General features: G+C 35.0%; 2 protein-coding genes across 2 annotated transcripts in view; both read right to left on the bottom strand.

The window, feature by feature from the left end:
* Positions 1-4,511, bottom strand: part of LOC134853890 (uncharacterized) — a 37,980-nt gene extending 33,469 nt beyond the window's left edge. Inside the window, exon 1 of the mRNA XM_063869853.1 lies at positions 4,428-4,511. Within this exon, the coding sequence (XP_063725923.1) occupies positions 4,428-4,430 (3 nt within the window). The 5' untranslated portion in view covers positions 4,431-4,511. The remainder of the gene's footprint in view (positions 1-4,427) is intronic.
* Positions 4,512-7,209: 2,698 nt separating this feature from the next.
* Positions 7,210-22,312, bottom strand: LOC134854827 (uncharacterized). The gene is made up of 4 exons (XM_063871186.1): positions 17,830-22,312; positions 11,765-12,231; positions 10,343-10,434; positions 7,210-7,221 (listed from the first exon to the last, which is right to left on the bottom strand). Exons 1-4 carry the CDS (start codon positions 21,873-21,875, stop codon positions 7,210-7,212), a joined length of 4,617 nt encoding a protein of 1,538 aa, XP_063727256.1. The 5' UTR covers positions 21,876-22,312.
* Between the last annotated feature and the right edge of the window lie 2,375 nt (positions 22,313-24,687).

Genomic DNA, 24,687 nt, shown 5'->3' with positions numbered 1-24,687 from the left:
CGGGTCGGGAAATAACTCTGGTTCAAGGTTGCTTGTTTTTTCTTCAGCCCGAAGCTAGTATCTCACAAAAAGCTCGGAGGGGTTCAAGTATGGCCATACTTAAGCTCTTTTGGCCACGATTCGAATTCAAAACAAACTTAAAAATTGTTTTGAGAAAAAGAAACTTTTCGGTTTTCAGACTAAATTAAACCACACTTTCAGTCTTCAAGTTTGTACTTCAGAATTTTTTAAATTAGAAGCTGGCCTCCGATTTTTTTTACAACTATTTATTACTAGAAAAATATCAAAAAAATGTTTGAAAAAGGTTTCAAAAAAGCTTGAGGTTTTTCTGAAACTTTATGAGAACAATGCCTATTTGATTCTCTTCTTCAATCTTTGTGTCAAAACATTGTTCATAGAAAAAAATGTTGAATTTGATACAGTTACATTTGTTATCTGCGACTTTTGTATTACAAACAACATCTTGCTGATAAATCTTTAATCAGGGTTATCTTATACGACTTTTGATTAAAATTGTTGTATACGACAAGCGGATAGATCTAAAACTTATGCGAAGAAGTCCAGATCAACAGACGAGATAACTAATTAAAAGATGCAACTGTTTCCAACAAACAGATATGATTTTTCGGTTATCAGACAAATGTTTTGCAATTTTTAGAGATAATGGACGAAAACAAAATTTAAATGATCAAGCTAAGAATATATTTTCATTTTTATTTGTTGTTTTTGGCAATTTGTTTCCTTCTAATATTTTTAGCAGTTTAATATTGAAGTTTTATTAATATTTATTGCCACTTTAAAGCTGAACTTCAGAGTTGGAAATTTGCTATTTGAAACATTTCACTCAATTTTTTGTTTTATTGATCACGCCGACCGGCGCGAAGTGATTGATGATGAACCTTTTTTCTGACGAAGAAGAAAATAATTGAATAAGGTATAAATTTTCAAAATCTTTTCGCTTTGTTTTGTGTGTAGCCGCTCAACTTCTCATAAACGGCCAAAATTGACCAACCGTTTAATAGAATAGCAGGAATGAAATGAAAACAACGGTGACGACTGGTTTCTTATAAGAAGTCTTTCTAGAAAAACAAGCGACCCTTTGCATGGTAAAAGGGTACAATTCGCCATAAGATACTGTTCCCTATCTTTTTCATACGCTATAGATACACTGCTGATTTTAAAAAAATCGGAAAAATGAACAAACCTTGAAAAAAATGCTTTTTTTTCAAATTGGGTCGATTTTAGACAAAAAAAATAAAATAAAAAACGTTGCTCAGAGTGTCACCTGAAATTAAACGATTCAATTTCGTTTGCATAATTCGAGCCAAAAAATAACCTAAGCTAGATCACTTTCAGATTTTTTTAGTCAATGAAAAATTACGCCAGAACTGACGGATAAATTGGCACCAAAATATAATCAAAGTGACCCTTTGGTGTAGCCCATAAACTGAAGAATGGGCTCTAATGAGCTTTTAGTGTAGCCCATGAGTTAGCCTCTAAAATTTAAGAATCTTCTAACTTTTGTATAAATAAATTTGCTTTAGTTTACTAGTCAAAAAGTGTCATTTTCAATGTATAAAATACCAATTTTTAGTGAAAAATCAGTTTTTTAAGTCATGCGCCAATTTTTGGAGAATAAACTCTCCTTAAATTGTGTTGTGCTGCACATTAGGTTTAGTTTCAAAAAATTATGTGAGAAAGTGATTCGGTAATTGTGGCGTAATTTTTCATTAACTGAAAAACATCACAAATGGTCGGTATTAATATAGATGTTTTGGCCCAATTTTTGCAAATTAAATTGCACAAAAGTAGTACTGCTAAAGTTTTTTTTCGAGTTCTGTCTTCAAAATTTTTCTCCCAAGTCTCCCAATTTGAGAATACAGCGCGTTTTAACTTTAGCTTTTTGTTTTTTTCCGGATAATTCAAATCAGTACTGTGTTCTACCGGTTGAGGCAAAAAAATTCAGTCACTTTCTTTTTAATTTTTGCTTTAAATCTCATAGAATTTTTGTCCATTTGTATTTAAATTTAGCAAAAACGTTTCTTAGAAATACCCGCAAATACCGAGAAAGAAAAGATATGCAAGCAATATTACCTCTCGATCCTCTCAGACGCAACGGCAATATTTGAGTTCGCATTTTTAAGTTCTGATTTTAGATATGCTTTAAAGTTTTTTCAGTACTGTAAAAAATGCATATTTTGAAATTCGGCAAAGTTTGTTAGTGTTAAACATGGAAATACAATTATTTTTTAAAAACAACAAAAAACACTGGGAAAACGAACTCGTATCAAAAATTTTTATTCAAGAGTGATGCTTCGTGCTTGCTATTAATTGTCCATTTTATTGCAAGTAAAATTTAGGTTGTGCCATTCAAGTGACAATTGATTTTTCACATTCCAATTACCCGGGTCGAGGTGCTCAACTTATGATTTGACGAAAATTTGCAGTCGAAAAGCAATTGTAAGTCGCACAGAACGTGGAAACATACTCGATTTTGATCGAGAGAGTCGAGACACACCCAATTTTGGCGGAGAAACTCCAAATATATTCAGTTCGGGAGGTCTGCTCAACGCAAAATAAAAAGTTTTAGAGGAAACCTTTTAAGTTTTGAAAACCTAAGGATTCCTGCCGCAAAAAAAAATGAATTCTAACGAAACACCATCAAATATCAATTTTTACTTCAACAGTCTGAGTCAAAGTTGGGAGATTGAAAGTAGAGATTGAAGACAATAGTTTTCGTGTAAGAATTTTGCATTTTACAGGCTCGTGTAGTTTATTTTAAAATCAATTATCATCGCAAAAAATTAACTAAGAAGCATATATCATACTTTGTTGTCAGTTTACTCATGTAATTTGATGGTAGAAAAAGTCGTAACATATATCGAGCAGAGTCAAAACATACCCATTTTTGGTCGCGAAATTTCATACATAGGTCGAGCAAAATTGAAACCTAGGTCAAAACGTGTTCGAACATAGGTCGAGCACAGTCGAAACATAACCAATTTTGATCAAAAAAGTCAAAACATAGGTCGAGCACAGTCGAAACATATGTAGATCAGATTTTTTTTTATTTTGATACCTTTTCCACAAATCGAGTGTACCAAAGAATTATCAAAAAAAAAGTTCGAAAGGCGCAATAGAAACTGTCTCACTATCTAAGCTATTTGACTGATATTGAAAACTATGAAATGCTAGATCAAAAAGTTTAAACTTTCGGGTCCAAAATTTTAAATAAAATTTGAAACCAGATGTGTTTTCACTGAGAAACCAAAAAGCCTTTTGAACAATTTTTGGAGCAACCACAGACGACAATAAAGCGAGAAAATTTTTTTGTTTACCGAGACAGTCGAAATATACCCACTTTTGGTCGAGAAAGTCGAAACAATTTTATGCTGGGTCGAACAAATATTTTTTTAGATGTCGGCCGACACAGTCGAGAAAGCTGAAACATACCAAAATTTGGTCGGGACGGTCGAAACATACCGATTTTTGGTCGAAAAGTCGAAACAAATCGAGCGCCTCAACCGGGTAACTGTCATTTAAATTTCTGTTGTCCAATTAAATTTTGACCTGCTCTGCGTACATGCCGGTCGCATACAACTGACTTTATATGCAGCTGCCTCTCTTGAGAAAACTGCATGAATTGCCCAAAATGGCAGAGAGCATCTTAATTTTAACTCGAGAGACTCGAGGCTGAAATTATGCCGGTTGTTTTTATCATTTTTTCTAACTGTGTTTACTAAGCAAAGAAAGACTTTTCGTTAAATCAGGCGGCGTTTGGGACATTCAGGAGAAAATTAAAAGTAGCATGGTTTTCAAGCAAGGCGACGGTAGCCTAATTGAATTTACAATCCATTTTTTAATTAGTTTCAGATTTATCTTAGTTTCGCATTTCCCTTGAGACACTTCGCAGTTGCAAAAAAACAAATCTTGAAAGATTATTTGAAATTCTAGTCTTAATTAGCTACAAATCAACTTCATTTATCCCAAGTATGCAAAATCTGCGTCCCTTTTGTATTGTCTTTGCAAAAAATATATATGACCTCATTCAGAACTAATTTGTGAATGCGCCTTATTAGCAAAAGAAGATGCTAAAAATAGACGGAGTCTCATTTCTCGAATGAATAGGAAAATAAAATCAAAGTGGAGGATAAAAAGGAAGTTGAAGTCTTGATTTCAGATTAAGAAACGAAGGGTGCTGCTTCATTTAATTACAATCAATTCAAATAAACTTTCACGACATTTTATTTTCTAGCTAATCAGTCCTATTCAATTCTTCCAATACGACGAGAAATATAAATTATACTATTATAATCATCGGAAGCACTCAATTACCGTAAAAAAAAGAGATTACAATTGAAGTATAAATAGATTACAATTGACGTAGATAAAGAGAAATATTTTCTCTACTTGGACAAAATTCTTACCATATTGGGCTGTGACAGTCTAGAAGCGCGTGAAAAGTTGTCATCAATTAAATGATTTGATCTTTTCAAGGTTGATTTGACGAAGTCAATGGCTGAAACAGAAAAATTAACTCTTTTAGTCAGGTCTATAACAAGACGGAAAAAAATGTCATACAGTCTATTGACCTTTTACAATCAAATGCACTCTATTCAAATGACTTTTTTCCCAACTAAAATTTTCCAGAAGTCAAAATTTTCCAAAAAGTGCTTAAAAACGTTTTTTTTTGCCTGTTTTTTTCAAAGTTTTGCTGCGACGCAGAAAATTTGGTCAAAATATGGTCATTATATTGATCTAAGAAAGCTCAAAAAATCAATTTTGGTCTATCTAAAATTAAGAAAAAAAGGTCGACAAAAAATCTTGAAAATCCCCCCTCGAGAAAACCCCTGCAATAAATATTGAAATTCAAATCTATTTGTTTTCTTAAGTTAATTATAGTTTATTTTACCCAATACTTTGATTTCAAGATAATATTGGTTGGCATTGATTTCAAAACATAAGCTTGGTTGAATAGAATTAAAGATGCAAAGTTTAAAAAAAAATGGAAGCATAGAAAATATGGAAGATAAACAAGACTGCTCGTATATCAAGGCAAAGCCTTGAACATTCCGACTGTCCCTTAATTCATATTGAATAGTTTTTGGGAAAAGAAAATATTGAAAACCTATAAATCTTGGGCAATATCAAAGTGTGAAATTTTTGAGTCGCACGACCGATTAGCTAGCATCAATTCAATTTGGAACGAGTTTGTTATGCAGAATAATTGGTCACGCATAAATGTTTCGCGTTACGCTCTCAGCATTATAAACAAATTTTTCAAAGCGCGCATAATTTAGTCCAGAACATAAGCAAAATCTCTTTTGATTGAATTACTTGTACTAAGTTATACAGTTTTTTTTTTGCGTCAGCCATGAATTGACTTATTTGTCTCAATCAAAACTTCGAAAGATTAATGCAAAATCTAACTGAATGTAAATAAACCAAGCAAAATGTGCAGACTATTTGACTTAGCCAAAATTTATTTTTTTTATTGAAGTTCGTTTGAGATTACTTATCACATAAATTTTATATTTAACATTTACTTTTTTATAAATTAAGTAATTCTTGTTTTTTTTTCTACAAATTTATTGTACATTTCGTGTGAATAAAAAAAAGATTGAGGAGCTTCTTCTGCATTGTTTGCTTTGAAACTTTCAACTCACAAAACAAAGTCCTTATAAATAAAACAAACAACGCAAAAACCAATTATCTTTTGAAAAAAAACTTTAACCTCCTTTTTCAGCTGAAACATCAAAAATTCCAATTCTCTATTATGAACTATTTTTAACTTCTGCTAGATCTAAAATGCGAGTGATATTTACTTATTTTACTGGAGAACTACTTGAAAAGAAAACTAGTCCATTCTTTTGGAAACCATATTTTGTAGCTACTTCTTTTTTATTCGGCGTTTTTGTTCAGATAAAACCGTAACGGGTCGGGAAATAACTCTGGTTCAAGGTTGCTTGTTTTTTCTTCAGCCCGAAGCTAGTATCTCACAAAAAGCTCGGAGGGGTTCAAGTATGGCCATACTTAAGCTCTTTTGGCCACGATTCGAATTCAAAACAAACTTAAAAATTGTTTTGAGAAAAAGAAACTTTTCGGTTTTCAGACTAAATTAAACCACACTTTCAGTCTTCACGTTTGTACTTCAGAATTTTTTAAATTAGAAGCTGGCCTCTGATTTTTTTTTACAACTATTTATTACTAGAAAAATATCAAAAAAATGTTTGAAAAAGGTTTCAAAAAAGCTTGAGGTTTTTCTGAAACTTTATGAGAACAATGCCTATTTGATTCTCTTCTTCAATCTTTGTGTCAAAACATTGTTCATAGAAAAAAATGTTGAATTTGATACAGTTACATTTGTTATCTGCGACTTTTGTATTACAAACAACATCTTGCTGATAAATCTTTAATCAGGGTTATCTTATACGACTTTTGATTAAAATTGTTGTATACGACAAGCGGATAGATCTAAAACTTATGCGAAGAAGTCCAGATCAACAGACGAGATAACTAATTAAAAGATGCAACTGTTTCCAACAAACAGATATGATTTTTCGGTTATCAGACAAATGTTTTGCAATTTTTAGAGATAATGGACGAAAACAAAATTTAAATGATCAAGCTAAGAATATATTTTCATTTTTATTTGTTGTTTTTGGCAATTTGTTTCCTTCTAATATTTTTAGCAGTTTAATATTGAAGTTTTATTAATATTTATTGCCACTTTAAAGCTGAACTTCAGAGTTGGAAATTTGCTATTTGAAACATTTCACTCAATTTTTTGTTTTATTGATCACGCCGACCGGCGCGAAGTGATTGATGATGAACCTTTTTTCTGACGAAGAAGAAAATAATTGAATAAGGTATAAATTTTCAAAATCTTTTCGCTTTGTTTTGTGTGTAGCCGCTCAACTTCTCATAAACGGCCAAAATTGACCAACCGTTTAATAGAATAGCAGGAATGAAATGAAAACAACGGTGACGACTGGTTTTTTATAAGAAGTCTTTCTAGAAAAACAAGCGACCCTTTGCATGGTAAAAGGGTACAATTCGCCATAAGATACTGTTCCCTATCTTTTTCATACGCTATAGATACACTGCTGATTTTAAAAAAATCGGAAAAATGAACAAACCTTGAAAAAAATGCTTTTTTTTCAAATTGGGTCGATTTTAGACAAAAAAAAATAAAATAAAAAACGTTGCTCAGAGTGTCACCTGAAATTAAACGATTCAATTTCGTTTGCATAATTCGAGCCAAAAAATAACCTAAGCTAGATCACTTTCAGATTTTTTTAGTCAATGAAAAATTACGCCAGAACTGACGGATAAATTGGCACCAAAATATAATCAAAGTGACCCTTTGGTGTAGCCCATAAACTGAAGAATGGGCTCTAATGAGCATTTAGTGTAGCCCATGAGTTAGCCTCTAAAATTTAAGAATCTTCTAACTTTTGTATAAATAAATTTGCTTTAGTTTACTAGTCAAAAAGTGTCATTTTCAATGTATAAAATACCAATTTTTAGTGAAAAATCAGTTTTTTAAGTCATGCGCCAATTTTTGGAGAATAAACTCTCCTTAAATTGTGTTGTGCTGCACATTAGGTTTAGTTTCAAAAAATTATGTGAGAAAGTGATTCGGTAATTGTGGCGTAATTTTTCATTAACTGAAAAACATCACAAATGGTCGGTATTAATATAGATGTTTTGGCCCAATTTTTGCAAATTAAATTGCACAAAAGTAGTACTGCTAAAGTTTTTTTTCGAGTTCTGTCTTCAACATTTTTCTCCCAAGTCTCCCAATTTGAGAATACAGCGCGTTTTAACTTTAGCTTTTTGTACTGTGTTCTACCGGTTGAGGCAAAAAAATTCAGTCACTTTCTTTTTAATTTTTGCTTTAAATCTCATAGAATTTTTGTCCATTTGTATTTAAATTTAGCAAAAACGTTTCTTAGAAATACCCGCAAATACCGAGAAAGAAAAGATATGCAAGCAATATTACCTCTCGATCCTCTCAGACGCAACGGCAATATTTGAGTTCGCATTTTTAAGTTCTGATTTTAGATATGCTTTAAAGTTTTTTCAGTACTGTAAAAAATGCATATTTTGAAATTCGGCAAAGTTTGTTAGTGTTAAACATGGAAATACAATTATTTTTTAAAAACAACAAAAAACACTGGGAAAACGAACTCGTATCAAAAATTTTTATTCAAGAGTGATGCTTCGTGCTTGCTATTAATTGTCCATTTTATTGCAAGTAAAATTTAGGTTGTGCCATTCAAGTGACAATTGATTTTTCACATTCCAATTACCCGGGTCGAGGTGCTCAACTTATGATTTGACGAAAATTTGCAGTCGAAAAGCAATTGTAAGTCGCACAGAACGTGGAAACATACTCGATTTTGATCGAGAGAGTCGAGACACACCCAATTTTGGCGGAGAAACTCCAAATATATTCAGTTCGGGAGGTCTGCTCAACGCAAAATAAAAAGTTTTAGAGGAAACCTTTTAAGTTTTGAAAACCTAAGGATTCCTGCCGCAAAAAAAATGAATTCTAACGAAACACCATCAAATATCAATTTTTACTTCAACAGTCTGAGTCAAAGTTGGGAGATTGAAAGTAGAGATTGAAGACAATAGTTTTCGTGGAAGAATTTTGCATTTTACAGGCTCGTGTAGTTTATTTTAAAATCAATTATCATCGCAAAAAATTAACTAAGAAGCATATATCATACTTTGTTGTCAGTTTACTCATGTAATTTGATGGTAGAAAAAGTCGTAACATATATCGAGCAGAGTCAAAACATACCCATTTTTGGTCGCGAAATTTCATACATAGGTCGAGCAAAATTGAAACCTAGGTCAAAACGTGTTCGAACATAGGTCGAGCACAGTCGAAACATAACCAATTTTGATCAAAAAAGTCAAAACATAGGTCGAGCACAGTCGAAACATATGTAGATCAGATTTTTTTTTATTTTGATACCTTTTCCACAAATCGAGTGTACCAAAGAATTATCAAAAAAAAAATTCGAAAGGCGCAATAGAAACTGTCTCACTATCTAAGCTATTTGACTGATATTGAAAACTATGAAATGCTAGATCAAAAAGTTTAAACTTTCGGGTCCAAAATTTTAAATAAAATTTGAAACCAGATGTGTTTTCACTGAGAAACCAAAAAGCCTTTTGAACAATTTTTGGAGCAACCACAGACGACAATAAAGCGAGAAAATTTTTTTGTTTACCGAGACAGTCGAAATATACCCACTTTTGGTCGAGAAAGTCGAAACAATTTTATGCTGGGTCGAACAAATATTTTTTTAGATGTCGGCCGACACAGTCGAGAAAGCTGAAACATACCAAAATTTGGTCGGGACGGTCGAAACATACCGATTTTTGGTCGAAAAGTCGAAACAAATCGAGCGCCTCAACCGGGTAACTGTCATTTAAATTTCTGTTGTCCAATTAAATTTTGACCTGCTCTGCGTACATGCCGGTCGCATACAACTGACTTTATATGCAGCTGCCTCTCTTGAGAAAACTGCATGAATTGCCCAAAATGGCAGAGAGCATCTTAATTTTAACTCGAGAGACTCGAGGCTGAAATTATGCCGGTTGTTTTTATCATTTTTTCTAACTGTGTTTACTAAGCAAAGAAAGACTTTTCGTTAAATCAGGCGGCGTTTGGGACATTCAGGAGAAAATTAAAAGTAGCATGGTTTTCAAGCAAGGCGACGGTAGCCTAATTGAATTTACAATCCATTTTTTAATTAGTTTCAGATTTATCTTAGTTTCGCATTTCCCTTGAGACACTTCGCAGTTGCAAAAAAAAACAAATCTTGAAAGATTATTTGAAATTCTAGTCTTAATTAGCTACAAATCAACTTCATTTATCCCAAGTATGCAAAATCTGCGTCCCTTTTGTATTGTCTTTGCAAAAAATATATATGACCTCATTCAGAACTAATTTGTGAATGCGCCGTCTTATTAGCAAAAGAAGATGCTAAAATTAGACGGAGTCTCATTTCTCGAATGAATAGGAAAATAAAATCAAAGTGGAGGATAAAAAGGAAGTTGAAGTCTTGATTTCAGATTAAGAAACGAAGGGTGCTGCTTCATTTAATTACAATCAATTCAAATAAACTTTCACGACATTTTATTTTCTAGCTAATCAGTCCTATTCAATTCTTCCAATACGACGAGAAATATAAATTATACTATTATAATCATCGGAAGCACTCAATTACCGTAAAAAAAAGAGATTACAATTGAAGTATAAATAGATTACAATTGACGTAGATAAAGAGAAATATTTTCTCTACTTGGACAAAATTCTTACCATATTGGGCTGTGACAGTCTAGAAGCGCGTGAAAAGTTGTCATCAATTAAATGATTTGATCTTTTCAAGGTTGATTTGACGAAGTCAATGGCTGAAACAGAAAAATTAACTCTTTTAGTCAGGTCTATAACAAGACGGAAAAAAATGTCATACAGTCTATTGACCTTTTACAATCAAATGCACTCTATTCAAATGACTTTTTTCCCAACTAAAATTTTCCAGAAGTCAAAATTTTCCAAAAAGTGCTTAAAAACGTTTTTTTTTGCCTGTTTTTTTCAAATTTTTGCTGCGACGCAGAAAATTTGGTCAAAATATGGTCATTATATTGATCTAAGAAAGCTGAAAAAATCAATTTTGGTCTATCTAAAATTAAGAAAAAAAGGTCGACAAAAAATCTTGAAAATCCCCCCTCGAGAAAATCCTTGATCCTCCCCTGCAATAAATATTGAAATTCAAATCTATTTGTTTTCTTAAGTTAATTATAGTTTATTTTACCCAATACTTTGATTTCAAGATAATATTGGTTGGCATTGATTTCAAAACATAAGCTTGGTTGAATAGAATTAAAGATGCAAAATTTAAAAAAAATGGAAGCATAGAAAATATGGAAGATAAACAAGACTGCTCGTATATCAAGGCAAAGCCTTGAACATTCCGACTGTCCCTTAATTCATATTGAATAGTTTTTGGGAAAAGAAAATATTGAAAACCTATAAATCTTGGGCAATATCAAAGTCTGAAATTTTTGAGTCGCACGACCGATTAGCTAGCATCAATTCAATTTGGAACGAGTTTGTTATGCAGAATAATTGGTCACGCATAAATGTTTCGCGTTACGCTCTCAGCATTATGAACAAACTTTTCAAAGCGCGCATAATTTAGTCCAGAACATGGCCAATTTGGCAATTTTCAAACCCTCAAAACATTTTAAAAAAACCGGAGGTAAAATATCTTTTTAAATTTGAACTCAGCGAGTCGATATCTTCAATGGGGTATATGAAACTCTGTTCAAAACTATTATTTCGATAGGCAAAACTGGCTGAATCAAAAAACTCACCGGTCAAAGGTCGGAAAATAAAAGAAAAACTGACCCTAAATCAAAAAATTTAAAAATCAAATGAAAATATTCTTGTCACCGGGTTCATCCCAGAATTTAAAACCACTAGTTCATTTTTTCTGCACCAAGAGGAATGAGGATGGTTATGTAGTGAGCGGTATTCAATGGCAATAATTTTCAAGAAAGCCTACGCTCACTTTAAGAGCTAAGGAGCACGATCAAACGATGCTTCTACAAAAGAAGGCGATGCCACTTGCGAGTTCAAGAAAAAGTGCACTAAAAAACCCAGTGATGACATTGATTGTTATGAACTTTTTTAGATGAAGAGTATTATTGTAAAATATAAAAGTGAAGTTCCACTCACAATCTTCAGGAATTATTTCCATCTTCATGAAGTCCTTGCATTTGGCCATTTCCTCTTTCAGCATCTGTCTCTCGTTGTTCAGAAATGCAATATGTCCGGGCGTAACGATGGGTTGGGGGTTAGTCACTTCGTTCACACCTGCACTTGATTGAGAGGTGAGGTGATTAGTCTGGCCTGGAATCTTTGAAGACAGCTGATGGGTGTTTGTAGGGCTAGTAGGCTTGTAGTTACTGTTAAGGCTATCGTCATTTCTGTTGGTGCTGCTGCCGATATTTTTGTTGCTGTTGCTGTTGCTGTTGTTGTTGTTGTTGTTGTTGTTGTTGTTGTTGTTGTTGTTGTTGTTGTTGTTGTTGTTGTTGTTGATGCTGTTTCTGTTTGTGTTATCGGTGGGTTTTTGCTGTTGAATTGGACGGTTATTATACTGTTTTTGATTGGTCTGTTGTGAAAGAAGGCTCGGGGGGGCTGAGCTGAAAATAATGAATTAATCCGATTGAAATTAATTAGCGTGCAAAGGAGAAGAGAGCATAAAAAGCCTATGATTGGAATGAAGAGAAAATCAAATTGTCTACAGAAATTTGAATCTTTCACAATTAATAGAAATTGATAAAGAAGTTAAAATGTTTAAAAAATCACACCTTGCGAAAAAAGCTGTGAAAATGCACACTGAATTTAGCGTGTTGGTAGGCTTCCGGAAAAAACAAAATAAGAGTTTTCTTAAATCCTCTTTTTCAGATTTAAAATTTTAGCTAGTTTAAAAAAGGAGCAGTTTTTGGATTTTCTCAAGGGGGAGTTAGGCTTGTATGAAGGCTGTTTGGATCATTTGAAGCCCTTTTCTGCTGATTTTGACCAAAAAACAGAACGTCCCTCCCCCCTTTAAATCCGCTACAGATTAAAACACTCATATCTTTTTCTCCCCGCGGCAAAAGCTTGAGATTTTTTGAAAAAGTTGCAGAACATGTTTCAAAATTATTTTTAAGTTCGAAAAGTTTTCTATAAGCCGTGATAGTTATAACACAACAATTTACGACAAAAATACTAGTTAAGAATATCATCATATGCAAAGCACATGCTCACAACACAATCAATTTTATTGGGCACACAAAACCTACATTGATACTATTTGTTACTTCCAATTTGAACTGAAATTGAGGCAAAACAGGAGGGCGCGCAAAAAGAACGCAAAATTTTGGTCAAAAAGTTTCAAAAACGCGCAAAAACGGCATTTTGGCCCGATTTTTTCCAAAATATGACTGCGACGCAGTCAAATTTTGAAGGCAGTTTTGAAGGCAGTTTTGAAGGCAATTTTAGGGTGTAATCTCCATAGTAGTTTAGAAAAGCTCGGAAAGTTCCCTAAAAAACAACGTCGATATAATTTTCAAAAAAAAAAAGAAAATTCGCCCCAGCAAATGACTATTCTTGTTTGGTATGTTCAAGCAGTTTAGTATTATAAATTGCCTAATTGACTAATTTTCTCGTGAAGCTAGTTGAAAATTTTAAAAAAAAATTAAAGTTAGTAGAGAAATGTGAACAGTTTTTTAAGTCAAAAGAATAAACAAGTCCCGGGTTGACCTCCATAGACCGAAAATGCTAATCATACAATTTCATACACTTAGTCTATGGAAAAATGCTAGTCATACAAATTTCATACATTTTTGCAAAATGAGTTTAATCGAATTTCAAAGGTATTTTATAGTTGTTTTGGTATCGAAATTGGTATCTCTTCATAAAAAAAGGAAAAAAATGGTATGAAAAAAAATGCTAGCCATACAATTTCCATATATGGAAATTGTATGATTAGAAATTTTTAAAAAAAAATTTTTTGTGAAAAAAAAGCTTTGAAAAATCAATTCAACTGCTGGCAAAACATTTCAGCGCTTTTTGGGGTGCTACGACTGAAAACTTTTTTTATTTTTGTTTTCTGAAAAAAAAACTTTAGTCATACAATTTCCATATATGGAAATTGTATGACTAGTATTTTTGAAATTGCCTCCAAAAATTTTTTTTTTCAACCGCAAACTGATTTTCGTATTCAAACAAACATTTTTTGAAAAAAAATTTTGCACGCAAAATTTAATTTTTTGTGTGTATAACGTAGTCCTGGTTATACTATTATTGGATTTTTTTCATTTTCTCTTCATAACTTTTTTCAAAAACGCTGAAAACTCCTCTTTCTTTTGTATGACATGTTTTTGTATGCCTTGATCAATGTCTGGTAATTTAAAAATTCAAATTTTAGAAATAATCATCTTTGAAAATTATTGCCAAAATTTAAAAGTTCATTACTTTCGTTATATTATTTATCTGAGAGAGAAGAAACACATATCAGGCTGTTTCCAATGCATTTTTAATGCAAGACGGCCAAACCGTTGGTTAGTACGTTTGAGTAATCTAGGTTTATCTCATTTGTGTTCGGTTACGAACGCAACCAAAAAATTTTGAGAAATTAAAATGTAAAAAATCAATATTTTTGGTTTATGGAAAAATGCTAGTCATACAATTTCCATATATGAAAAAATACTAATCATAGACCTTTCATGCAATTTTCTGTAAGTATGGAACTGTATGGAAAGTGTATGACTAGCATTTTTCCATATATGGAAATTGTATGACTAGTATTTTTGGTCATCCCCGGGTGGTAGAATGCAGTGCGAATTTAAACTGGAAAAATAAACTTAACGCAAAAAACCCGAATCACAGTGCCGAGGAGGTGAACAAACTTCGAGATGCAATGTAAAATGTTGCTTATCTGGTATGAAACACATGTGAAAAAAAAACACATAATTTGAAAAAAAGGCTCTTTTCCAGTTTCCCCCCCCCTTTCAAATTCAAATTTGAAAAGTCTTTTTAACATTGTCATAATGCAATGAAATTTGGCATGGTGAACAAATTGACAAATCTGAACAGATTTGTTCTTCATACTTTACAGCGTAACATCACGCGTTTAGCCGTAATAACACGTAAAACAAGAATAAAACTCGGTATTTGGAAAGGGGGGGAACTGGAAAAGAGCCGAAAAAAAATTTCATGCGTATTTGCGATTTTTTATCCGTTTCGGTCGATTGTTCAAGGAAAAGTTTTGCGCTAGTGTTTCAAATATTGCACTAATTTTTCAAAATTGGCGCAAAATTGGCACGAGTTTTATGACTGACTAAAAAGTCAAAAATGATCTTTTTTTGGTTCGAATTTTTCACCAAATGCACCAAATGAAACCCATAATTCCAACTTACAGAAATAGATTTAATGTGTGAGGATTGGATAATAATCATTTTAGTTGTTGTTACAATTCGTAAAAGTTTGACATAAGCCCTGGAAAATGTTGTCAATCAGTGACTAATGGTGTCTGCCTGTCAATCAGTGACTAATTCTGTCTGCCTTACTCTGACCTCTAAATCAGTGTTGGGATTATACCGAAAGATTATACTCTATCGTTTTATCATTTTTTGTTTACTGACATTCTAAGCAAGTTTTATATAAAAGAATTTTATGTCTAAATTTACCCATACGTGAGAAAAACTTGTTGTAAAAGTCAAGTTTTGTTCGTTTTGACCGTTGTTGTCAAATCAGACTGGAATTTTCTGAAGTAAAAAAAATTAAAGGTTTTCACTTTTCGAATTGTCAAAACACTCAATGATGTTCGTACTGCAAATAATTTAGTGTTATAAGTGAATTAGTGCCAAGCTGTGCAATAAGTGGTTCGGGCGGGTCTAGGATTTTTTGGAGGGGTGGGGGCGGTTTTTCAATTTTTTAAAACAGTTTTTCAGGCCGACCAAATTAATTTTCAGACCTCTTTTAAAACACCATTGTTTTCTATTTTTATTTTTGTTTTCTGAAAAAAAAACTTTAGTCATACAATTTCCATATATGGAAATTGTATGACTAGTATTTTTGAAATTGCCTCCAAAAATTTTTTTTTCAACCGCAAACTGATTTTCGTATTCAAACAAACATTTTTTGAAAAAAAATTTTGCACGCAAAATTTAATTTTTTGTGTGTATAACGTAGTCCTGGTTATACTATTATTGGATTTTTTTCATTTTCTCTTCATAACTTTTTTCAAAAACGCTGAAAACTCCTCTTTCTTTTGTATGACATGTTTTTGTATGCCTTGATCAATGTCTGGTAATTTAAAAATTCAAATTTTAGAAATAATCATCTTTGAAAATTATTGCCAAAATTTAAAAGTTCATTACTTTCGTTATATTATTTATCTGAGAGAGAAGAAACACATATCAGGCTGTTTCCAATGCATTTTTAATGCAAGACGGCCAAACCGTTGGTTAGTACGTTTGAGTAATCTAGGTTTATCTCATTTGTGTTCGGTTACGAACGCAACCAAAAAATTTTGAGAAATTAAAATGTAAAAAATCAATATTTTTGGTTTATGGAAAAATGCTAGTCATACAATTTCCATATATGAAAAAATACTAATCATAGACCTTTCATGCAATTTTCTGTAAGTATGGAACTGTATGGAAAGTGTATGACTAGCATTTTTCCATATATGGAAATTGTATGACTAGTATTTTTGGTCATCCCCGGGTGGTAGAATGCAGTGCGAATTTAAACTGGAAAAATAAACTTAACGCAAAAAACCCGAATCACAGTGCCGAGGAGGTGAACAAACTTCGAGATGCAATGTAAAATGTTGCTTATCTGGTATGAAACACATGTGAAAAAAAAACACATAATTTGAAAAAAAGGCTCTTTTCCAGTTTCCCCCCCCCCCTTTCAAATTCAATTTTGAAAAGTCTTTTTAACATTGTCATAATGCAATGAAATTTGGCATGGTGAACAAATTGACAATTCTGAACAGATTTGTTCTTCATACTTTACAGCGTAACATCACGCGTTTAGCCGTAATAACACGTAAAACAAGAATAAAACTCGGTATTTTGAAAGGGGGGAACTGGAAAAGAGCCGAAAAAAAATTTCATGCGTATTTGCGATTTTTTATCCGTTTCGGTCGATTGTTCAAGGAAAAGTTTTGCGCTAGTGTTTCAAATATTGCACTAATTTTTCAAAATTGGCGCAAAATTGGCACGAGTTTTATGACTGACTAAAAAGTCAAAAATGATCTTTTTTTGGTTCGAATTTTTCACCAAATGCACCAAATGAAACCCATAATTCCAACTTACAGAAATAGATTTAATGTGTGAGGATTGGATAATAATCATTTTAGTTGTTGTTACAATTCGTAAAAGTTTGACATAAGCCCTGGAAAATGTTGTCAATCAGTGACTAATGGTGCCTGCCTGTCAATCAGTGACTAATTCTGTCTGCCTTACTCTGACCTCTAAATCAGTGTTGGGATTATACCGAAAGAAAAACAGTTGAATACGGATTTCAAACTCTATCGTTTTATCATTTTTTGTTAACTGACATTCTAAGCAAGTTTTATATAAAAGAATTTTATGTCTAAATTTACCCATACGTGAGAAAAACTTGTTGTAAAAGTCAAGTTTTGTTCGTTTTGACCGTTGTTGTCAAATCAGACTGGAATTTTCTGAAGTAAAAAAAATTAAAGGTTTTCACTTTTCGAATTGTCAAAACACTCAATGATGTTCGTACTGCAAATAATTTAGTGTTATAAGTGACACGTGCCAAGCTGTGCAATAAGTGGTTCGGGCGGATCTAGGATTTTTTGGAGGGGTGGGGGCGGTTTTTCAATTTTTTAAAACAGTTTTTCAGGCCGACCAAATTAATTTTCAGACCTCTTTTAAAACACCATTGAGCACTCTTTTGGCTAGAGTTTGTGCGCGGCAAGCAAAAAATTTGCAAAAAAAAACAGGCCAAAATTGGGTACCATATTTGGGTACTTTTCAGAAAGTTGTGACAAAAGCATTTGCTGTTTTTCGGCCCGCGGCTTACCTCAAAAATTAGTAACTTAATATTTTGGCAATTTTAGATAACTTTGGGGTTGGCTGGCAGAAAATGGATGGCGCAAAAAAGTACCAACGATTGAACGCTTTGGATAATGAAGGTATCGAATCCCTAAAGCCCCCTCCTTAAATCCGCCCCTGATAAGTGGTAAGAAACATGAAAAGAGCATCACTTACACGTCTTACCTCGCACCCATCTGTCCCCCCTGGTTGTTCACACCTCCCCCTCCCATCACGTGACCAGTATTGCTGTTGTTCATACTGCTGTTGTTTTGGTTCAGCATTTGGTTATTTTGCATGCTTACAGCTCCCCCCATCATATTGTTTCCTCCAGGAACAGAAGCCATCACTCCCCCTACATTCCCACTTTGGTTGTTTATGTTGTTGTTGTTCATGTTGTTGTTGTTGTTATTGTTATTGTTGTTAAAGGTGTTGCTCGAGTTATTATGATTAACCGCCGGGTAGTAATTTTGAGGCGTGGCGCTTCGTTGTTGCTGGTTCATAAACTGATTATTCCCAGTGTTGCTGCTATTACCAGCTTGTAAATGCTGCTGGTAGCTCTGATTCTGATTGTTGTTGTAACCGGAACTATTGTTGCTGCTGTTTATGTTATTGTTTACATGCATGTTGGTGTAATTGGTTCCGTTATTTTGCCTGTTATACGGTTCACTGGAGTTCGCGTTATAGCCATAACTTTGGGCTGGCATGTTGCCGGTATCTTGTGAATAATTTCCTCCTCCATAACTTCCTTGCTGATATTGATTCGAATACTGACTTTGACTATTTTGGTGATAGTTATTATGAGTTCCAGCATTAAATTGAGGGTTACCATTGTGGTAGTTTCCGGAATTCTGATAATGGTAGTCATTTTCAGCCAAATAACCACTGCGATTGTCTCGCGAAGTGGCTTGGTTGGAATGTTTAAACATAGTTGTGGAGTCTCGGTGGTTACTGGAGTTGTTGCGAGCATTTCTTTCGTTATCGTCACGAGTTGCACGCTGACTTTGCGACGAGTATCCGGACTCGTTTGAATAATTATTGTTTCCGGGCACTTCAGGTAGTCGTCTACTCTTGTCCAGTTCAAGTGTTCGTTCATAGAGCCGGTCACGATCCCGGTACGACGACCTGTCACGTGATCCTACACGTTGCGAGTCGTAACTTTGACCTGGCAAATAAGTGCCAGACTTTCGGTTTCTTCTATCTGGACTGGAGAGTCGGTCGATTGAGGAGCTGCTAGACTCGCACGCATCTCGCACGCCAAATCTTCTGTCGTGAGGCCTTGACTCGTAAAATGATCCCCGACGTGATTCGCGATTTCGGTCGCGAGTCGGCTTCTTACGAAGAAGTTCTTCGTCAGGGAATGTTCCACGATCTTTGTTCGATCCGAGACGTCTTCGAGGTGTCGGATAATTTTCAGAAACTTCGTCGTGAGCTACCCGGGTTTTGGACGAGCTTCGGTTGCGAGCTCTCTGAATGCTGCTGAAGCCATCGCCGATGTAGCTGTCGCCATAATTTGTTGCTGCAATTCCGACTGGTGAATAATCTCGAGCACTTTTCCCTATTCGGTCAAGCCTTCTGCTCATTTTAGCATGTTCGGGGGACGCACTTCTTAATCTTTGTGCAGCTGCCGCTGAATCTTCAAGTGTTCTTGACTTTGATCTTTCCCGAAGTGTATTGTCGCGAGACGACATTCTTCGATCTTTTTCGTTCGATTTACGATCCCTGGATCTTCCTCGTAACTTACTTCTATCAAGGGATAAGTTCTCCATTTCGGCTGTGAAAGCGCCAAGCTTCTGGTTGAGTTCTGCGGCATACGCGGCAGCCTTAGCGTACTCCGTATTAGCCAAGTAATCTTGAGAAGGAGCGCGGCTTCTAGAAGGTCGCAAAAGGTCCCTTTCTAGGTCCAAGCGACGTTGCATGTCCACTTCCGATAGTGACGAGGTCTTTCGTGACCGCAGGGATCCAGGTGAGTCCAAAGCGCCTCGAACCAGGCTCGATTCAAGTTGATCGACATAAGCCGATGGCAGTGATCGGGCCGATCCGAACCCGTGACCAAGTTTGTTTGCGTTTTCAGATGGGTATCGGGAGGTATATGGGTAGTCCGAAGCTGAGGTAGCGTAACCTCGGGTGAAACGACCTTCGGAGTCGGCGCTGTCAGAATCTCCGGAGAACGTTGCACTTACCATTTTCGCCAGCTTTCGCAAACTGTCTTCGTCCTGTGAGCTAATAAAACGGTCATTTTCTTTCATATAGTCCGACCAGCTTTCCGACGGGTTTGAGCGAAGTTTGAGACTCGTTCGGAACAGACGTCGGTTTTCCTCGAGTCGACGACATTCCGCACAATCTGGAAAAAGTTCTGAAAGTTTTGTAAGTGACGCTTGAACACTCGAATGTGTAGGTGTTGAATTTTGATTGACGTTGAATGAAACTGATTTCTGCGGCACCGATTGATCTAGTCCGCTTTTTATCAACTGGGGATCCAGAGAGCGGAACCCGGAATCGAGAGACGATCTTTTTGAGAACTCCGCAGGTACTTGGTAGCCTGTAGCGTGTTGTGCATGCAACCGATGCGCCAAATCTACTGGAAATTGAGGAAATCGTGAGGTGGAATTGATTTGACTATTTTGAAGAGACAAACTAGAGGTAGCCTGTAATGTGGGAGCTGCTGGAACAGTTCCTGCCAGACTTGGAGAGGGGACAAGGGGTTCAGATTGATCCAGACTTCGAGACCTCTGCTGATTATACAGTTGTTCCACCGACAGACGATCTAAGCCTCTACTTCGCTCAATTGCTGACAATATGTTCTGCTGCTGCATTTGAAGCTCATTGTTTTTCTGCTCATTTATCAAGTTCAGACCACCGTCCATAGAAAGATACATCGGATTCTGACGTTGGAGGGTTCCCAGAGCATCTGAGGGGTTCAAAATTGAGCCCTGAACTGGGTTCTGAAAAGGCTGGAACGTTTGGTTTAACTGGGAGTCCGAAAAAACTGACTGATAACTTCCGCTCAGCCCATTTCCCCCCAACTGAGGAACGTTTGCAATGTTTGAATTTGTGTTCAAGCCTAAATAGGGGGTGGGGTTTAACTTTGACGTTTGTACTTGTTGTTGTTGACTTCTTCTGAACCTCTGTTCTGCTTCTAGTTGAGCTGGCGTGGTTCCAACCTGAATGGTTCCAGGATAGCCTCCGATTTGCTGTTGGGTTCCATAGGTGCCTGGGTTGGCCATGTTTCCAAGTTGAGTTGTGAATTGGGTACCTTGAGGAGTAAGGATATTGTGAGTCGGTTTGCGGGCAAATTGGTTCAAAGCACTTGAGTTTCCCTGCTGTAAACTTTGTTGACCCGGAGGCATTCCGACAAAAATTGAACCCGTCGAGTCCAAATGGCCTCTGTTAGCCTGCGGAATCGGCTGGGTAAGCTGTATTTGGGGGTTCAAGTTACCCGTGTGCGTTAGGTTTCCTTGAGGTACCATATTTGGATGGTAATAGATAGCTGGATTCGCCTGCGTTACAGGCGCGTGACTCGGTTGTCCAAACGTTTGTGCACTTTGCATTTCTCGAAGTTGCTGATTGGTCAATCCCATTGACATTGAGGGTGTGACTTTTCCCGGATGCTCGCCGGAACCACCCGGAGTGCCAGATAAGTTACCGGTTGTTCGTGACCACACACTGCGTTGGATGCCGGAACTTGCAGGAGCCGAGCCAAAGAGGTTAGCCGAGAACGGGTTTCGGAAAGTTGACGGTGCTTCGGCGTTGAGAAAAGACGCAACTTTTTCGGCTGCAAGTTGGATGTAGTTTGGAGAATCTGAGACTGGCAGTCGGATTTGCTGAGGCAGCGAAAAATTGGCCGAAGTTTGAACGCCTGAGAGAGTATTAGTGTTGAAATTTGTGTTATAACGGTAAAAGTTTGCGGCGGGGCTTTGTTGCGAGGGCGAATTTGAACTTAAAACAGAAGCATTTCGGTTAGAAACTTGTGGGTTCGAAGTTCGGGTGAATACATTTTTTGCAGGCAGATTTGTAAACTTTTCAAATGTCGGCTGGAAAGCATTAAACGTGCCAAAAGTGTTCGCAAGCCTTGCCGAAAAATGAGATGGTTGCGGTTGTTGTTGTTGTTGTTGTTGATTTCGTAACTGGTTTGTTTGTTGCTGATGAATTAAATTTGGGTTTGCAGGGTTGTTTGTATCAGGTGAAAAAAGACCCGAGAATGAATTGGCCGAGAGAGGCACGTAAGACATAGTTTTCCGACAGCCGAAGCCGACAGACGAGTAATCGCAGTTTGGACCGACTAAAAATAAAATCGATTCATGCTTCAATCATCAATACTCAGTTTTCAATACTTTTGGGTTCTTATGAGTTTTCGAATTGTTTTGATGATTTGAAAAATCAATTTCGACTTTTAATTGGATTTGAGTTTATAAAAACAAATCGGTAAATTTCTGGCCATTTGTTCTTTCGGTAGTTTTTTGAAGTGCTCGAAATCAAATATCAGAAATAAATCAGTTAATTTCCAAATGGTTTAAAGGATTTTGTTGTTTCGCGCGACAGCCTTTAAAGGCATTTCAAAGAGTTTGTCTTCAAAAAGAGATGAGGATCTGCTTCCCTTAAGGGTTTTCGACCCCCAATCATGATTGAATTGGTCGGAAGATAAAGGGCCGGTAAAAAAGTGAAATGTTTCTGCACCTACCAAATAATTGATCAAGGAGAGAGAAGCATATACAAGGACCCACCTGCACGGAGCCAGTTTATATAATATAGAAAAAAGTCGGAACAATAAATTCGAAAATGAGATTTTATTATTATTTCTATTCCGCCTTATGTTGCTTATTTTCCACGGGAAAAGAGTGGAAAGAAAAAAATATGCTCCTCGTATAATCAGTCGACTACTATACAGAGCGCGGAGTAAAAGGTATTCATTTTGCTAGATAATGCTATGCATTTCATGTTAAAACGGAAGAGAGAAAATTTTAGGGAAAATAAATACCAACCACCAATACCAACTAAGGAAAGAACGCACCACCAGAACAAAAAAAAATCAGTTTTTTAAAAAAATTTTTTTAGAGTATATTGAAAAAAGATGCTTCTGCTTTTTGTGCGTGCGGCGTGAACAAGATAAAAAAGGTTGAAGGCTTATAGGTAATAACAATTTAGAGCAAAGCGTCTTTCAGTCTATTCAAAGGGTCAACACACCGAAAAATTTTTACTTAAGTTTCATAAATTACCAAAAAATTAATTGGCAAATGCATTTTCATGTTGTCAAATGCCACATTTTTTGACGAATTTACTAGAAAAGCAATAATTTTTAAAATTATAATTAATCTTTATTTATTTCATGAACTAACACGACAGAAGCCAGCTTCGATGGTTGTTTATGTAATGACAACTCTTAAATGACCTTAAGTTCAGCATGCGTGTCAAAGGCGAGTGTTCGGTCGAGTGAACGGCTGAACGGCAGTTGAAAAAGGAGTGTTTGTACTATGGCAGCATTATCCCCTACTTTTATTCTTATCCAGCCCTTTTAGGCGTGGATGTTTTCTATTGAAGGGTTCCGCTTGTGCCAATATGCGTCCTACTAGCGGTACGAAGACGGGGCAACAATTGCATACAGCAGCTTTAATACATCGTTTTGTGTGGGTTTAAATGCCGGGTGGAATTAAGGTACTGAAAAACACACATCGCTTAAAACAAATGTACGCCTGCTCCTCAAAACATGCGCGGCCGTCAAGAAACAAGACAAATAAAGCCAATTTATTTGATTTTATTCCTATTTTGTGTGACTACGAATATATCAACAAAATACAGATCTCTCATCAGAAAGAAGACTTACCATAAAAGTCTATGAATTACGAATTGAGCAGGCATTACTTTAGTGCTCTTCAAATAGCATGAGAAAAAAATTTCTTCAAAAGATTTTTTAACCGTTTTTGATTTTTAATTAGTGAATATTTGTAGATATAAAAAAGGATTGCCGGTTACTATACAAGTACCACACAATAATCCGACCATAGTCTTACAGAATACAGAAAATAATAAAATTTCAAATAAGTCTCATATTTTCTGCGTGGTTTGATAGAAGGATCTAAGAGTTTAGACATATTCGACTGTCATACTAAAATAGGCAAACTGAAAAACAGTTTGTGAAGCAAAAAGACTAAAACAACAAAAAAAAAACTCGAAATTTTTTTACAGTAATTTTTTGAATTTTTGAGCTTTTTGATTCTCAAAATTGCGTTAAAAACTTAAAAACACAATTTTCAAAATTGAGAAATATTGACTGAAAATGCATCAATTTAATATATCAGTCGACGCATTCCAATGATTATTTAAGGCACCTTATTTTGACTGGTAAACAAGAAAAAAGAAGAAAAAAAAATAAAAGACCCGAATACTAAGTTTCTTCCCATTTTCAATGGTCTGAACGGAAAGCATATTGTGGAATCATCCAACTTGATCTTTTTTGATTTCAATGTTTCTTAATTAAGAATCTGCTGAGACAAAAGTCCTTGATTTGCATATAATCTGGAAACTAACAAAATACAGCAATTTCAAAAGTAGTTTTCTGAAAATTTGCAACTTTATTCTGAGTTGCCTAGTTTGAATATATAATTTACTGAAAACTTTGTTCTAAATTTAGCAAAACTTTCCACTCATTTTTTTGACAAATTGAGAAAACGCCTCAAAATTCAAAAAATTGCAAACATTTCTCGGAAATTGTCAGACTGCCGAGGAAAATTTTTGAACCAACCAATCACAAGAGTAGTGTTTTTTTTAGTGGGTGATCTTATATCGGCGCTTGTTTCACTGTTCCAAAACTATTTAGGTCACTCGTTGTTTGCTTAAACAAACAATAAAAATGGAGAACAGTTTTATTTTTAACTTTTGTTGACTTTCTCAGTATATTGTAATATTATAAAGTTTATAAGTTTTTTCGTAATACGACAGCTCGCAACAAAAGACCTCTCGCAATAGAAGACAACTCGCATGAAACAAAAGTTCACACTCACCACCGCAGTCGCAACAACGTGGTGTGTTGCCAGCAGAGGGTAGGAC

The sequence above is a fragment of the Symsagittifera roscoffensis genome, chromosome 9, assembly GCF_963678635.1.
Source record: "Symsagittifera roscoffensis chromosome 9, txSymRosc1.1, whole genome shotgun sequence".
In the NCBI taxonomy this organism is placed as follows: Eukaryota; Metazoa; Xenacoelomorpha; order Acoela; family Convolutidae; genus Symsagittifera; species Symsagittifera roscoffensis.
This window is presented reverse-complemented; position numbering and strand designations above follow the sequence as displayed.

What these genes read in the sequence shown, in the direction of transcription:
- LOC134854827 (XM_063871186.1), bottom strand. Translation starts at nt 21,875, where the DNA reads ATGTCTTACGTGCCTCTCTCGGCCAATTCATTCTCGGGTCTTTTTTCA. An exon ending in GGGGGACAGATGGGTGCGAG is followed by an intron (nt 12,232 to 17,829) that starts GTAAGACGTGTA and finishes CATTATTTTCAG; the next exon opens with CTCAGCCCCCCCGAGCCTTC. An exon ending in GGAAATAATTCCTGAAGATT is followed by an intron (nt 10,435 to 11,764) that starts GTGAGTGGAACT and finishes TTTCTGTTTCAG; the next exon opens with CCATTGACTTCGTCAAATCA.